A 14,731-nucleotide genomic window follows, 5' to 3' on the forward strand; every position below is an offset into this window, starting at 1 on the left:
GCTGTGATGTAAAAGAGTGTGTGTGCATAGCAAACTGGGGTAAAAACAAAGACAAAGGTTAAAGAAATCCTTGGCCAAAGCGTGGGTGATTTACACTACTGCCACTCAAAACTACATGTGAAATCATAGTGCTATACAGAGCCCCATGTGAACTGAGAGACCTATAATGTAGTGTGCCAAGAGTCAACGCTCCTAGTGTCATACAGTAAATGGTGTCAGGAGTTTACAGATAGGGAGGGGGCATTCATTCATGTAAAGAAAAAAAGTTACATTGTCAAAAAAATTCAAAATGTTTCTAAAATGTGCAAAAATGTTCAAAAGTTTAAAAAAAAAATGCAAAAATAGCAGACCTACAAGCTCGCAGCTGTAGGCTTGTAAGCTTGCAGGTCTTTTTTGCAGTGATACTGAACAGTGACAAGCCGAATCTATGCTTTAGTGAAACCATTTCATGTAACATGTTGCTTGACAGAAATGACAGGTTTTTGCATCAACACTGTTTTCGAGTGAAAATGCGTCCTTTTGATGAGCGACACGTCAAGTGTCACGTTTTTGCAAGCATGCATTGGCCACATATCAAGGATAAGAATAGGTGAAACAAATGGCACGGCACTTTGGAATGAATGAATTAATGGCTGTTGTTTTGATCCTTTGATTTAATCAAGTCCTCGTTCTTTATTCCAGACAATTAATTCAAGGTGCCTAAAAAAACTCCACTGACACTTGCTTGGAAGACTTTAGTCTACTAAAAATGTTAATTCAGACATCAGACAAAAAAACTGATTGGTACCTTGGCAGTAATATGGAAGCGCCTGTCACTTTAAATAAAAATGAGCTAAAATCACTAAAATGAACTACAGTTATGACTGTGATACATAATGTAGAGAAATCCTTACCAGCATGGCAAAAAAAGAAAAGAAAGTAGACATAGGATGAGATTTACTATGTCAGATTGTTTTTGTTTTTTGTTTCATTCCAAGCAACTCGAATTTCGCAGTACAATCTTTGTTTGTCTCAGTTATTGAAAACAGACATTATCCAAGTGCTCATTCCCGCCAAGTGTCCTTTGTAAATGAAGCAATGTACAGTAGATATGCTGCTCAGTCATCAGCACGGACAAAGTCATATCCCAACGCACAAGCCACCATCGCAGCAACTGCACCAGACCCCCTTTTGTTGTGAGTTGCTGCATCTTAGTATACCCTCTGTGTTTAGTTTAGTTTATCATGCATACTGTACACTATCAGCATGTGCCTAATAGTGTTGCCATTTACCTCACATAATCATACTCTCTTGCTCCGAGAATCAAAAAGGTAAACAATAGTGTTAAAATTCTCCTATTCCTCTCATGACTGACAGGACTTGAGGAAACATGAATGGAAATAGTACAATTGTTTTAAAGGGTTGATGTTTGAAATGTGGAGCTGAATGTGTCATGTTTTAAAGCATTATGGAAGTTTGCTATATTGTATCTTGTGAAGGTTTGTGGTTCTACAAGAAATGTTAGCAAGCCGCTATATGGTAATTGTTTTTTTTTGTTTTGTAATCATAGCACTTTTTGTACATTGAATGCCTTTGTTTCCTCCAATACCTTTTTGTTTAAAACCTTTATTACAAAAATGTGTAGATGATATATTTAGCTCTTTAGAGAACAATAACATGTAAATACAATATAAAATGTTTTATTTTTACAGGTACAATTTTGACAGTGTTTTTCCTATCAAAGTGTCATTTTGCTTTACTTGCACAAGTGCTCTGTGTATCTCATTGAGGAGTCTTGTAACAGTTAGTGTATGTACCCTAGTAACCCTACCTTGACATTCAGATTTCTTATGTTTTAGATTATGCTATTTGTTTGATTGATTCAGCCCTATAGGTGAAATCACACAGGCAATTTTACAGCATGCTGACTATAGCACTTATATACGATGTCCATATGTTTAGTTTGTTGTTCAAAAAGTCAATATTTAATTTTGTTAAAAAAGAAATAACTTGAGTTCAGCCTTCTTATCGTTTCAAGTCTGAAGTCTGTTTTCAAGTGAATAGATCAAATCTATAATTTCATTATGAAGCCCAGCTTGTTTAAAGGATAATGGTAACACACTGGCTGAATCTAGGGACACCTTGGGGACATTTTAATTTTAAAATCTTTCGATTCAGACCCAGTTATGCCGTTGCAAAAGAAAATCAAGCTAATTTAGGTTCAAAGTTGATTGTAGATCAGACCTCACATCTCTTATTCATCCAGAAACTTTGTCCAGTAGCTACTGGTGTAATCAATCACATAACGACCCTCAATTATCCAAATTCACATGAAGGACATTTTTCTCTCACGTCATACTCGCGTATGACGTGAGAGAAAAATGGCTGCCGAATGAATATGAGACTACCTCCAATTGTCCCTGGAGGTATTTTCGACATTGGAAAGGCGAAGTCAGATGCGATAGTTTTTTTTGCTCGAGCTCAACTGATATATTGCTTTGGCAGATGTATCGGCAATTATTTGACTTTTTTTTACTACATTGGTAACCGCAACTATGCAGCCGATGTGCCCCGATTGTCAACCACCTTCAAGCCTGGTGTCCATATTTTGGTCATTAGTCGAAAAGGTTAAAAATTCAACATTATCTGATCTAAAAGCTCACAATGGTTCACGATGCGAGGCATTGTAAGCTCGTAGATGTGCTATTTCGGAGAAAAAGACATTTGAAAAAGGCTCAAAACATTGGTAATTGGTGGTCTAGCTAGCACTTAGTAGAGTGCGCTGCCCTCCTGATGAACAAAGCAAGATGGGAGATGCTCTTCAGTGAGAGACACAGACCTTTAGCAATTCATGTCAACCTTCTTTATAAGCTTCAGTGGTACCAGTGAACCTTATTGAATGTGTATGTAAGAAACACTGCAATACTGCAATATTTTTTTTTTTTTTTGTATTGGATTGAGCTGCTAACATATACTTCTAAAGCTCCATAAGGTGCTACAGACCTCTTTTCTAGTTCTTAATTGTATCGTTTTTACAAAACAAATTATCCAGTTTTAGCTGAACAGTCGGCGGTGTGTGCCTGGTTGTGCTATATAGCTCCATCTGTTTGTTTTTTTTGTTTTGTACTGTGACTTTTGTAGTCTATTTACAGACTTGCCTGTAATATCACATGCTTTTTTTTTCTCTTCACCTGTGTGTTGTGGTTTTGGGGGGAGCTTTGTCGCAAGTGGGAGATGTTGAGTCGAGTGGATTCACTCCACAGAGACAATGACCCTCGGTGAAGATGATGATGAAGATGACTCCGCATGACACGATTCATAATGAGGAATTTCAGAGGCAAACTGCATTCCAGCCATGTTGGTTTTGTTATTCATTTGCATTTCAACAATGCCATCCTGTGATAATGATGGACTCGTTGCTAATCCTCTATATTTTACTTCAAATCTATTTTACAAACTACTGTTGTATTTTTATAAATATAGGCAAAAAAGTAATTCACACAAACATATATAAATATATGTTTATAAGTTGTGTAAAATAGAAATTAACGCTGCAGCTTTTGATCGAGTATTTAACATTGACATCATCCAAAGAGGCAGATTATTTATTGTCTGGCAGAATAACCTGATTTGATCTTCATACCTTGCTGCTACGAGAGAGAGAGAAGAGCTGCAGTCTTCAACTCCAGTGTTTTTACACAATGTAATGAAAGTTCAATAAACAAAAAAGAAGGATCCTGCCTGACTGACTGGTAATTACTAGCGCTCACACACCGTGTGAACGGGAGACACAGAGAGAGAGGGAGTCTAGTTGGTCTGTGTCTATGACTATGAGTACATTTTCTAATGTCAGAGAACCACTCATCCATGCCAGGATTGTGCCTCAAAGTGGGGACATCAATTTTTTTAATATACAATATCTTGATGTATATGTATATATATATATATATATATATACACACACCGGTATTATATTATTAGATTTTTTATTTTATTATTAATTAAAGAGGGGGCTTTTGGGGTCTTTAACCCCGGAGTCCTCCAAGGACACTAGCCCCCCCCCCCCCCTCCTTTTTTCCCTCTACACCAAATCTCTTCATCGAAATAGACAAATGTATACTTTGTCGCACAACAGTGTCATGCAATAATTGTGAAAATAGCAGATCTGCAAGCTCACAACCTGTTGTGATGCGACCCGTTGGAGCTTGTAGATCTGCTATGTTCACTATTTTTGAAATATTTTGCAAAAATCAATTGCATCAATTACAATAGATTGATTACAATTTATTTTATGTTTGTCAAAAGGGGGACTTCTTTATCCCAGCATGCATGCGTGTACCTAGACATAATGGAAGCCCCAGTTATTTCAGATGGAGGTAGGCTACAGTAGCAGAAACACTATTTACAATGCTGTGTAAACGCATCATGTTTTATTGAACTAGCAAACCAGAAGTAATTGCAACCTCTTCAAACAGGCTCCCTTATCTAAACAAACAGACTACCTGCCTGCTGCTGTCTACTACAGTTTGGGACAATGTTTGGTGTGAAGGCTATAATTCATCAATGTCATTGATATAAATTCATTATTTGCTGTCAGTGGGGGGGAAAGTAACCGAGTACATTTACTTACAATTTTGAGCAGGCCTACTTCCATTTTTATAGGCCCTACTATTCTACACCACTACACCTAGAGCAAATATTGTATTTTTTTTTTTACTCCACTATTATCTGACAGCTTTAGTTGGTAGGCCTAGTTACTTTGCAGCGTTAGGTTATTAATACAAAATATGTACACTGACAGCTATTGTTATAGGTTAAAGCTACCCAGCAACCCAAGTCATTAAAAAAGCCCCACCTGCAAAATTAAAGTGATTAACAAATGAATGCATTAATAATCACATTCCAATAATATATCCTACAGTAATGAGCCATTCTTCACAATGATGAGTGTTTTTTTTACATTTGGTATGGCCTACTAGCCTACTGAGCATTGATACCAATACGTATGTACTTTTACATACAATGGGCCTATTAAAGATTTCAATCCAGGACTTTTACTTGTATTTCGATATTGTGGCATTGCTCCTTTCCTTACTTAGGCCTACTTACTTACTAAATAAATAAATCTGATCACTTGTTCCACCATAGTTAGCTTTTTAGCCAAAATCACCAAAAAGTGACGTTCAAAGGGGCGTGACCCCTCGCCCCTCGCCCCCAAAAAAAGAAACAATCTACAAGTAAGCTGGAAGCCAGCGACACCTGATTCGCCCGCGCCAAATTAAAAAGTATGGCTGCAGGTTAAGCTCTATGCACAGACAGCAGCCATATTAGAAAGAAATTGGACCTCTTCCTTACTTCCTTCATAAGTTTTACCAATTATACTAATGAAGGCTCTGTTCCATTTAGTGTAGCACAGTGGTTCTCAAACCTTTTATTTCAAGGATCCCCATAACTCTGAGAGTGTACAAATGGAGTGTGTACACTGAGAGTGTACAAATGGAACCAAATGGACCCTTACGGATCCATTTGATTCAATTTGTACACTCAGAATTACACACCCTTAAGGGTCTATTTCTATTTGGAACCCTCTCAAGGAACCATGAGGGTTCCTGGACCACACTTTGAGACCACACTGGTGTAGCAGAGTTTTTTTTTCCAGTGAGCCAACATGCACAATATCAGCACCCTGACTCTGTGTGGCCAGAATGGAACAGAGCTTTCATTAGTATCATTGGTAACACCTGTGAAGGAAGTAGGAAGAGGCCCAATTTCTTTCTACTATGGCTGCTTAGAGACTGAAAGGTTGCTGCTGCTCATGAGAGCTGCAGTCTGTCTGTTTGTAGAAATAATGCCATCTCCCATCCCCATCAATCGTTTCCTGCAAAGGGACCTCTCTTTAGATCTGGGTCCATGCAGCAGTCCACTGTCTAAAGAACCCACGACACGCTACGGGTGCAACCTGCAAGTGCCTTCTTTCCAGAGGCATCCGAACAACAAGCCCGCCGTCAAACGTGGCTGGTCGAGCGTCATCTTCTGGAAGGAGCTGCGACACATGGAGCTAGTGGCGTCCGGGGGCTTCGGCTCCGTCTACAAGGCGGAGTACTTTGGCGAGGCCGTGGCTGTGAAGAAGGTCAGGGTTCGGCTCTATGCACAGCAGCCATACAGGAAGGAAATTGGGCCTCTTCCTTAATTCCTTCACACTTCACAGGTGTTACTAATGATTCTAATGAAGGCTCTGTAACATTTTGTGTAGCACAGTCACAGTGGTTCTCAAACCTTTTAATTTCAAGGACCCCTATAACTCTGAGAATGTACAAATGGAACCAAATGGACCCGATTTGTACACTCTCAGTGTTACACACTCCTAGGGGGCAATTTGGAACCCCCTCAATGAACCATGAGGGTCCCTGGGCTACACTTTGAGAACCACTGGTGTAGCAGAGTGTTTCCAGTGAGCCAACATGCACAATATCAGCACCTTAATTAGTATCATTGGTAACACCTGGTAAGGTCTTTACAATGTGGCTGCATGCATGTTAGAGACAATTCCTAGAAATATTTTGAATTTCCCAAAACTTTTTCAAGGCCTGGAAAAGGTTTGGAATTAATCGAATGTTTTGGGAAATGTTTGGATATAATTTGTGTTTTTTGGCAGCCAAACACTATGTAAATTCTATCCAAACATCTTCCAAAACATTTGGCTATTTATTTTGTTCATGTCTCAAAACATGTCTAGCATTGCGTGAAATACGTGCGGCCTGTGTAGGCTACAGGACCGTCAGGACGTCACATGCCAAAAAGAATGGATCTTAAAGCTAACGACACATTTCATCGTGATACATTGGGTGCGTTCGAAAATACAGCACTGAGCGCACTGGCCAATACAAACTAATAGGCGAGTGTGCTCTGGTGCGTAATTTCCGAACGCACCCATTGTTAGCTTGTAGATCTGTTATTTTTGTCACGTGATACCTTTTCTCGAGTTTGTCTTGGTGCATTGATAGAACACCGGTGTAAGAGCCTCATTATTGCACCGTATGATTGCTATAGGCCTGGGAATGAGGTGAAATGCTTTGGAAAAGTTATGGAAAAGTTTTGAAAATTCATTGTTAAAAATGTGTTTGAACCCTGGAAGGTGAAGAAGTTGGCCAAGAACAAGCTGGCGTCCCGGCAGAGCTTCTGGGCCGAGCTGAACACGGCGCACCTGCGCCACGAGAACGTGGTGCGCTTCATCGCGGCGACGACGTGCGCACCGGACACCGCCGAGAACCGGGACAACGTCGGCACCATCGTTATGGAGTACGTTGGCGACCGGACCCTGCACCGTGTCATCTACGGCTGCTCGGACGACTCACTGGGCGCAAACAGGTGGTTCAATGATGGGACAGCAGTGGTGTGTTCTACCGTGTTACGCTATATACGTAGTGTGACCTGCAGAACATTTTCGTAGCCAAACGTAGCCCTCCACTAACCATTTTCATCCACTGAAAACACGCTAGCGTATCTCCACAACCACGCGCATGTCGTGCAGGGAATGATTATCGTATCCCTCTGAAAAAACCTAGAACACACCACTGTGGGACAGTAACTTAAGCCTCAGTTATAGTTTAGTTGTGTACAGGTGTTGTGCTCAGTAAATGGCAGATCTACAAGCCCGCGACTCGTCAGGGAATGAGACACGTTGTGAGCTTGTAGATCTGCTATTTACGGCATGCAACACCAGAGTAGGCCTACAACTTAGCCATGGATCCAAGACCGTCATGGATTAACTGTTATTTTTGGATAATATGAACCTACGCCCAGTTTCAAATATAGTGACAATAGCCTGTCTACAAGCTCACAACGTGTCACACTGGGATGTGTTGTGACCTTGTAGCTCTATTTAACCTTTTTCTTTTCTTTTTTTTTGTGATGTGAGATGTTCTAAATTTTCAACAATCCATTGGTAATTTGTACTTTTTGAATACTTTAGTATATTTACATGAGTATAAATACTTTGTCCACCACTGCAGGTGGTGCAGGTACTCCAGCCAAATCATCCGCGGCCTCTGCTTCCTCCACTCCCACGGGATCGTGCATCTGGACTTGAAGCCGGCCAACGTTCTGGTTTCCAACAAGGACGTGTGCAAGCTGGTGGACTTTGGGTGTTCTCTGAAACTGGATGGTCCCAGAGGTGCTGGTGGCGACGTGTCGGAGGTGATGAGGCCCCAGTTGAGTCAGATAGGAGGCACATACACGCACAGGTAACTGGAAGAGTGATTGGGCACCTGAGAAGTCTGGTCACATCAATGTTAAATTGGCTATTTCTTTACAAAATGTAAGAAATTAAGAATAAATGTGTGCTTTTGGAAATGGTCTGAAATAAGGTAAAGAATTTGAACATCATGCTTGGACATTTGACATTTAAAGCCTAATATTCCAACAATTGCTACAAATTGCTCTACAACTTGTGGATACTAGCCACAGCCAGTCATTCTCATTACGGCATTAAACAATACATTGAAGGGTAAATTTAGGTCTGATAATGATGTAACGTGCATGTTCAAATATTGTGTTCAAATACATTATTTCAGACCATTTTCCAAAGCGTGCTTTTATTCTTTACTAAATAGCCAATTTCACATTGAGGTACCCACTCTTCCTGTATCCCACACACAGGGCGCCCGAGTTGCTGAAGGGGGAAGGCGTGTCGTGCAAGGCGGACATCTACTCGTTTGCCATCATCTTGTGGCAGCTGGTGACCAGAGAGCAGCCCTACACGGGGGCAGAGAGGGAGTACGTCATGTACGCGGTGGTGGCTTACGATCTGAGGCCGTCGGTCAAAGAAGTGCCATTCTTCCAGACTCAGCAGGGGGTGGTCTGCAGGGGCATGCTGTGCCAGTGTTGGAGCGGAGAGGCACGCTCCAGACCGAGTGCTCGGGACGTGCTGGTGCAGCTTGAGAAAGTGCAACCCCCCGACCAAAAACGACTGGAAACTCATGAGTGTGAACTCTGATGGTGTGCAAAGGGATCCATTTGGTTACATTTGTACACTCTCTTGAGTTAAATAATGGGTAAGGGTCCATTTGGTATACAACTGTGTAGTTGTCTCCTGAATCTGGATAGGTTTCAGAGAATCATCTCACCCACATCAACAATGCCCTATGTTGTGTGACATTGTAAACTGAACCTATTAAAAATGTTTGTTTTGTCAGGCCATTCTAAACTATTTTAGTTTGTTTTCATTTTATGTTAAGCCATTCCAAACTGTTTTAGTTAGTTTGTTTTCATTTGTCGTTGTCATTTAATTGTCATGATGTATACTATTTTATCAGTGTGAATTGATTTTTTAGAATCATTTTGAAATGCAGCAATCTATAGTGTTTTAAAATAAGAGATTTCATTAAAACATGTTCAATACTTAAATTGTTGGTTCATTTGTTTTTGTCGTTTGGAACTCCTATTGTATATGTAACAATCCAATTGTCTACCTCAAGCGCACCAGTTAAAGGAGAACTTACTTCACCCATTTTCAATTATCTTCAAGATGGAATCATTTCTGTCTACTCACTTTGTGTGTCTCAGAGGAGGGCTAGCGAGTAGACAGAAATGGTGCCATGTTATGAGCATTAGTGAGGACAATTTATATGAAGATGTTGAAAATGGGTGAAGTGCTCCATTAGCCGTTGCCCACTGCACCACTGAGATCGCTAAGTGCTCCTTTAATAGAAGGAGAGTATTTAGAGAGTATTTGGGGAATCTGTGTAGAAATAGGATATGGCATTTCTACACTGGTGATTACTATGCACAATTGAAATTGTCATTTAGTTTTTTCACAATCACTTTGATACCAATTACAGATTAAGGTCATTTTTTTTCAAAACCTTGGATACAATCTTCACAATGGATAATCAGAAGTTCCCTAAACTAAAGCATTTCTTTGGGTTGCTTACAATAAACAGAAACCTGAGATAATCTGTTAAGTTACTCAAAATATGTGTGCATTTTGACACAACTTAACCTTTAAATGTTTTGATATGTGTTTAAAAATGAAAAATGAAATAGACATTACATATATGGCTTTCCTTTCATTCATTTATCAGATACCCAATGGTGTTTCACAGTCAAACATTACTCTGTTAGAATCTCAAAGCAAGTTATTTTGTGGAGTGCTCATTTTACATCACTCAATGTCTACTCTACTGTATGAGCAAATTCGAAACGTGATAATCTAAATCCATCCACCACCGCTTGCCATCTCGAAGTTGTAAGGCGTTGTGAGCTTGTTATCTGCTATTTTCAATTGTATCTGTGGGAACCGAGTCAAACTAAATGTAATGCCTCAACTCCTGCAATTCCAAGTGCTTGTCAGGGTGGGGGGTCATATGATTATTTTGGGGGGTCGCGGCCTGAAAAGGTTGAGAACCACTGCCCTAAACAACTTACACGCCTGGCGCGTGGAGTTTGAGTTGGCCAGGTATCGCAGCCAGGGCAAACAGATGCGGGTCAAACTCCTGGCCCATAGCTGCTGCTTTGACCAGTTGCTCATGATATTCAGAGCATTCACTGAGCATTGCCAGCAGCTGTTCCGCACTATGTAGTCCTGGCTGTCAAACAAAGACGTGCACAGCGTTTCGTGTGTGTGGTGGCTGGCCGGATGATGTCTGTGTGGCCCTGTTGTAACATTAGCAGTGCTGCACCTCATATGCATGCAGCAGTGGTGGAAATTAACTAAGTACATTTACTCAAGTACTGTTAAGCTAAATTTTGAGGTATTTCTTTACTTAACTGGAGTAGCCTATACTTCCAATTTTCAGTTATTCTACTTCTACTCCACTGCATCTCAAAGGCACTATATAGCCATCATAATTATTTGTTACCATTTACTTCCGAGATTTAGATTTTTACAAAACCACTTCAGACCTAGGCCTATACTTTGTGTTCACACAGATGTTCGCACAGATGCCCGACAAAGCCGGATGCACCACGGTGGATTCAAAGACTCGGACCCACAACCGGTGGGCAGGAACTTTACTACTGCACCACCAGGGCGCAAACTTTTTTTGTTTAGGAAAGAGAGAACATGCTGCCGCTTTCGAGGAGACAACTGCTTTATTGTAGAGGGCTGGTCTGAAGTAGCACTTGTTGAGTTTTTCAATTGATTTGATGTAAAGTTCAGGTAGCAGTTCCTATGGTAGACTTCCCATGTTGTCTCCAAGACGACACAAACTAGTGTTTCAGGGAGCAGATTACAAACGGCCTGCATACGATAAGGCGAATCAACTGGCTCAGCTTGTCTTCTGTCACGGACATATAGTATATGTATGTTACATGCAGTATTATTATTTTCCAGCTTTTTTTGTTTTGTTTTTGTTTGTACATATAATGTTATTTTTTTCTGTATTTTTGTGTTGATATTTGAACTGTTGGTGCCACTATATGACTATGAATTGAATACCAAGGACCTCAATGGAAACAAGACCGCAAGGACTTTTTTGAACAGATCTTTTAAGTATTTTAAACGTTTAAACGTTTTAAAAGCCTAATAAAAATATTCAATCAATCAACCAATCAAACGGATATGAAATAAATGAGACAATTGCTGTTTGGGGTCCTGCTATGCCACACAAATTTGGAATGCCCTACCAAAAGCCATGAAGGAGTGTAAAACCCTACTCTCCTTCAAAACCGCTCTAAAAGAGTACCTACAGGTACTCCCCGCAGTGTATATCTGTCATTAAATCTCTCTATGAATTGAGTACAAAGGACACAGGTTCGATTCCAGGCCAGGCCAGCATATGTGTCGATGAAATGAAATTTGTCCCTGAGCAAGACTCTTAACCCCTAGTTGCTCACAGGTTCTCATTGGAAACAAGACCGCAAGGACTTTCATGAACGACCTTGATAGAAATATTTTGATTAATCATAATTTGTCTAATGTCTTAAACCTGCTTTAAATGTCAAATTAATATAATGCTGTCATTTTGGCCTAAATTCTGTCATGTACTCTATTCTCCCTATTTCTCCTGTCTCTGTCTATGCAAGGTCAAATTAGTTACAGGCCTTTCTGTGGTTATCTATTGTTTTAAGAACACCATATCTCGGTGTTCTGCTCCAAATGCATAACCCTTCTCGCAGTGTCACGAAGTTACCTCTGACCAGACAGGTCAGAGCCGAGGCTAACGTGTTGTTCGAGACATGTCGACGCTGTTTGTTCAAAGATAAACTGTCACACCATCATCATCATCTTCATCATCTACCATCATCATCCTCATCTGACGATGACGTACTCATCCTATCCACCAATAGCAGGACTACTCCTCTGACGGCTGGACGCTTGATGTATCTTCAATGATGTCATATGTTTATGTTAACGGACGCTGTTAAAGACCAGTGCTTTCTCTGTTTAGGCAGAGAGAGACGACGACCGATGATGCCTACCCTGTGATACTGTAACCTTCCCACTCTCTCTGTCTGAATACAAGATATTTCATTACATCCAATGGCTGCCTGTGTCCTGAGTCTGGTTTTCTTTATCGCCTTTTATGAAAATGTTCTAATACTTATATAAATATCGATGTGATGTACTGCCATATATCGATATCTATATATCTGGTTGATAGGGAAAAAACCTACTTTAACAATTGGTCCGATCGAAGCCGGATATGTTTAAAACAGGGTGGACGGGGGGAACTGAGCTATTGACCGGAACTGTACGGTCAGACTCTCTTCCCCTGGCAGACCATGTTTTAATACGTATCAAACGAACCAGCCCTGGGTGTAACGATTTATCACTTCTATTCAGATGAAGGTTATCTTTGAACAGTATCACATTTTTATTTTATTTTATTTTGTTTTGGACCTGGACGCGATCGCTGGACCTTTGGACTTGCCCCTTGACTCTCGACATGTCTCAAATTCCAGATGGTCCAGCCATCGGGGTCAGGATCCCTGAACCATCGATTTGATGAGTATATCTTTTTATTTTTATTTTTACCATGGTCCAGTGATTGGGATCTCCTATAACTTCTCCATGTAAACCTTGATCTGATGAGTATACCTTTTTATTTATTTTATTTTATTGTCTTTACCGAACGATTTGTCTCATAAATTATAAGCCTGTTTTTAAATTACTGTTTAACACAGCTCCGCCAGGGAGTCAGTCAAGTAAAAATGTTTTATCACCTATATTCCTGGGAAGACATTCCTAATGTCTCATAAATTCTCTTATCTAGTGGTCATTTATTAAGGTCCTTTCAGCGATTTCTTACCTACATGTATAATTCACAAGTCAGTCCTTTTGTTATATACTGGTTACTGCTTGTTGTTACTACGTTCTGTTTCGGTGGATTTCGTATTGATTACTATATCTTATCTGTCTCTTTCTCTCACCACCTCCGGCGTGGTGAGCGTGAGCGTATATAGATTTTTTACCTTTGACCGGTTTTATTTTGACCACTGTAGATTAAAATCATCTAATCCATTTAATATATATTGAGCTTTAACAATAATGTTTTAATGCCTTAATAATACATTTTATATTCCTTCATTTGAACCTTCTGTTCTGTTCTAATTCATTGAACCAGTAAATATTTTGCCTTAAGCTCCATAAATTCAGATAATTGTAAATACTTTGAATGCTTTGAATGTTTATGAATGTGGGTGAGACTGCGAGAAGAGTAAATTATCTCTTTCTCGGTTCCGCTCCATAATTCATTTCCTTGTAGCCTGCCGTTAGATTAGATGACTTCATTTCCCATAAATCATTGCAGGCTTATACTTCCGGGGCGATGGAAACCCCGGTAGCTTCTGTTTCCGGGGTCATCTAGCATAGCTTGTAGAACTCGCTCCCTCGAAACGAATTCATGCTAAAAATACAACGCTAACCTTTATATCAGATTAATGCTTACAAGGAATCTTTTGGTGAACCTTTTTCTAAATACAGATATTTTTTATAGATCGTAGATCTGTGTTTTTTTGTATATATATACATACGTACAGTATGTGTGCATGGGTCTACCTTGATGCCTGCAGGATGCGTACGTATGGATATAAATACCAGTAGTTCTTTGTATCTGTGGGTATATGTATATCGACAGGCATATGTATGTATGTGTGTATATATAGGTATAACTGCAAGATACCATTTATCGTCAAATCGCTCATTTTCCTGACTTTTATGTCGGGTCAAAAGAGGGATTGTGATAATCATTAGACATTACGTTTCAAGAGTTAAATCTTTTTCTTTTAATTGTAATATTGTTTCATTTATGTTACACAAACAAGACTTTATGAACCGACTACTCCTTAATTTTGATTTAATTTAATTTTGTTAATTTTGATTTAAACTAAAATGTTTTATAACCCCCTTAAATTCATGAAAAACATTCTTGAATATATATATTTTGTATAATATGGTCTAGACGGTCACTTATATAACTCATCATTTATTTTCGTTCTTCAAAACTTTTTGAACGGGGAATCTTTTCAGGGCTTTGAGCGTGTCAAACTTTAACTATAGTCTGTTAGAGCGCCCGTATCCACTGCCATAAATAGATTCTAGACTAAACGTTCTTAAAAATACAATATTTCACTATATATCTATCTCTCTCTCTCCATCTCTCCATCTCTCTCTCTCTCTCTCTCTTTTTCTCTTCCTTCCTCTCCGCGGTAAACATTTAGGCTGCTCATAGTTGCTTTTGTGCTGTTAATGTGTTGACAAGTTGTTGACTGACATGCTCAGGGTAATTTTTTTTGAGAGCAGCCCTCTTGT

General features: G+C 39.7%; 1 protein-coding gene across 1 annotated transcript; it reads left to right on the plus strand.

The window, feature by feature from the left end:
- Positions 1 to 5,827: 5,827 nt before the first annotated feature.
- On the plus strand, positions 5,828 to 8,974 carry mos (v-mos Moloney murine sarcoma viral oncogene homolog; the record flags this gene model as incomplete). Its single annotated transcript, XM_084048135.1, has 4 exons — positions 5,828 to 6,109; positions 7,115 to 7,347; positions 7,992 to 8,222; positions 8,638 to 8,974. The coding sequence occupies 4 exons, from the start codon at positions 5,828 to 5,830 to the stop codon at positions 8,972 to 8,974; spliced, it is 1,083 nt and encodes a 360-aa protein (XP_083904261.1).
- Positions 8,975 to 14,731: the final 5,757 nt, after the last annotated feature.

The sequence above is a fragment of the Gymnoscopelus microlampas genome, assembly GCF_963454915.1.
Source record: "Gymnoscopelus microlampas genome assembly, chromosome: 22".
Taxonomy (NCBI): domain Eukaryota; kingdom Metazoa; phylum Chordata; class Actinopteri; order Myctophiformes; family Myctophidae; genus Gymnoscopelus; species Gymnoscopelus microlampas.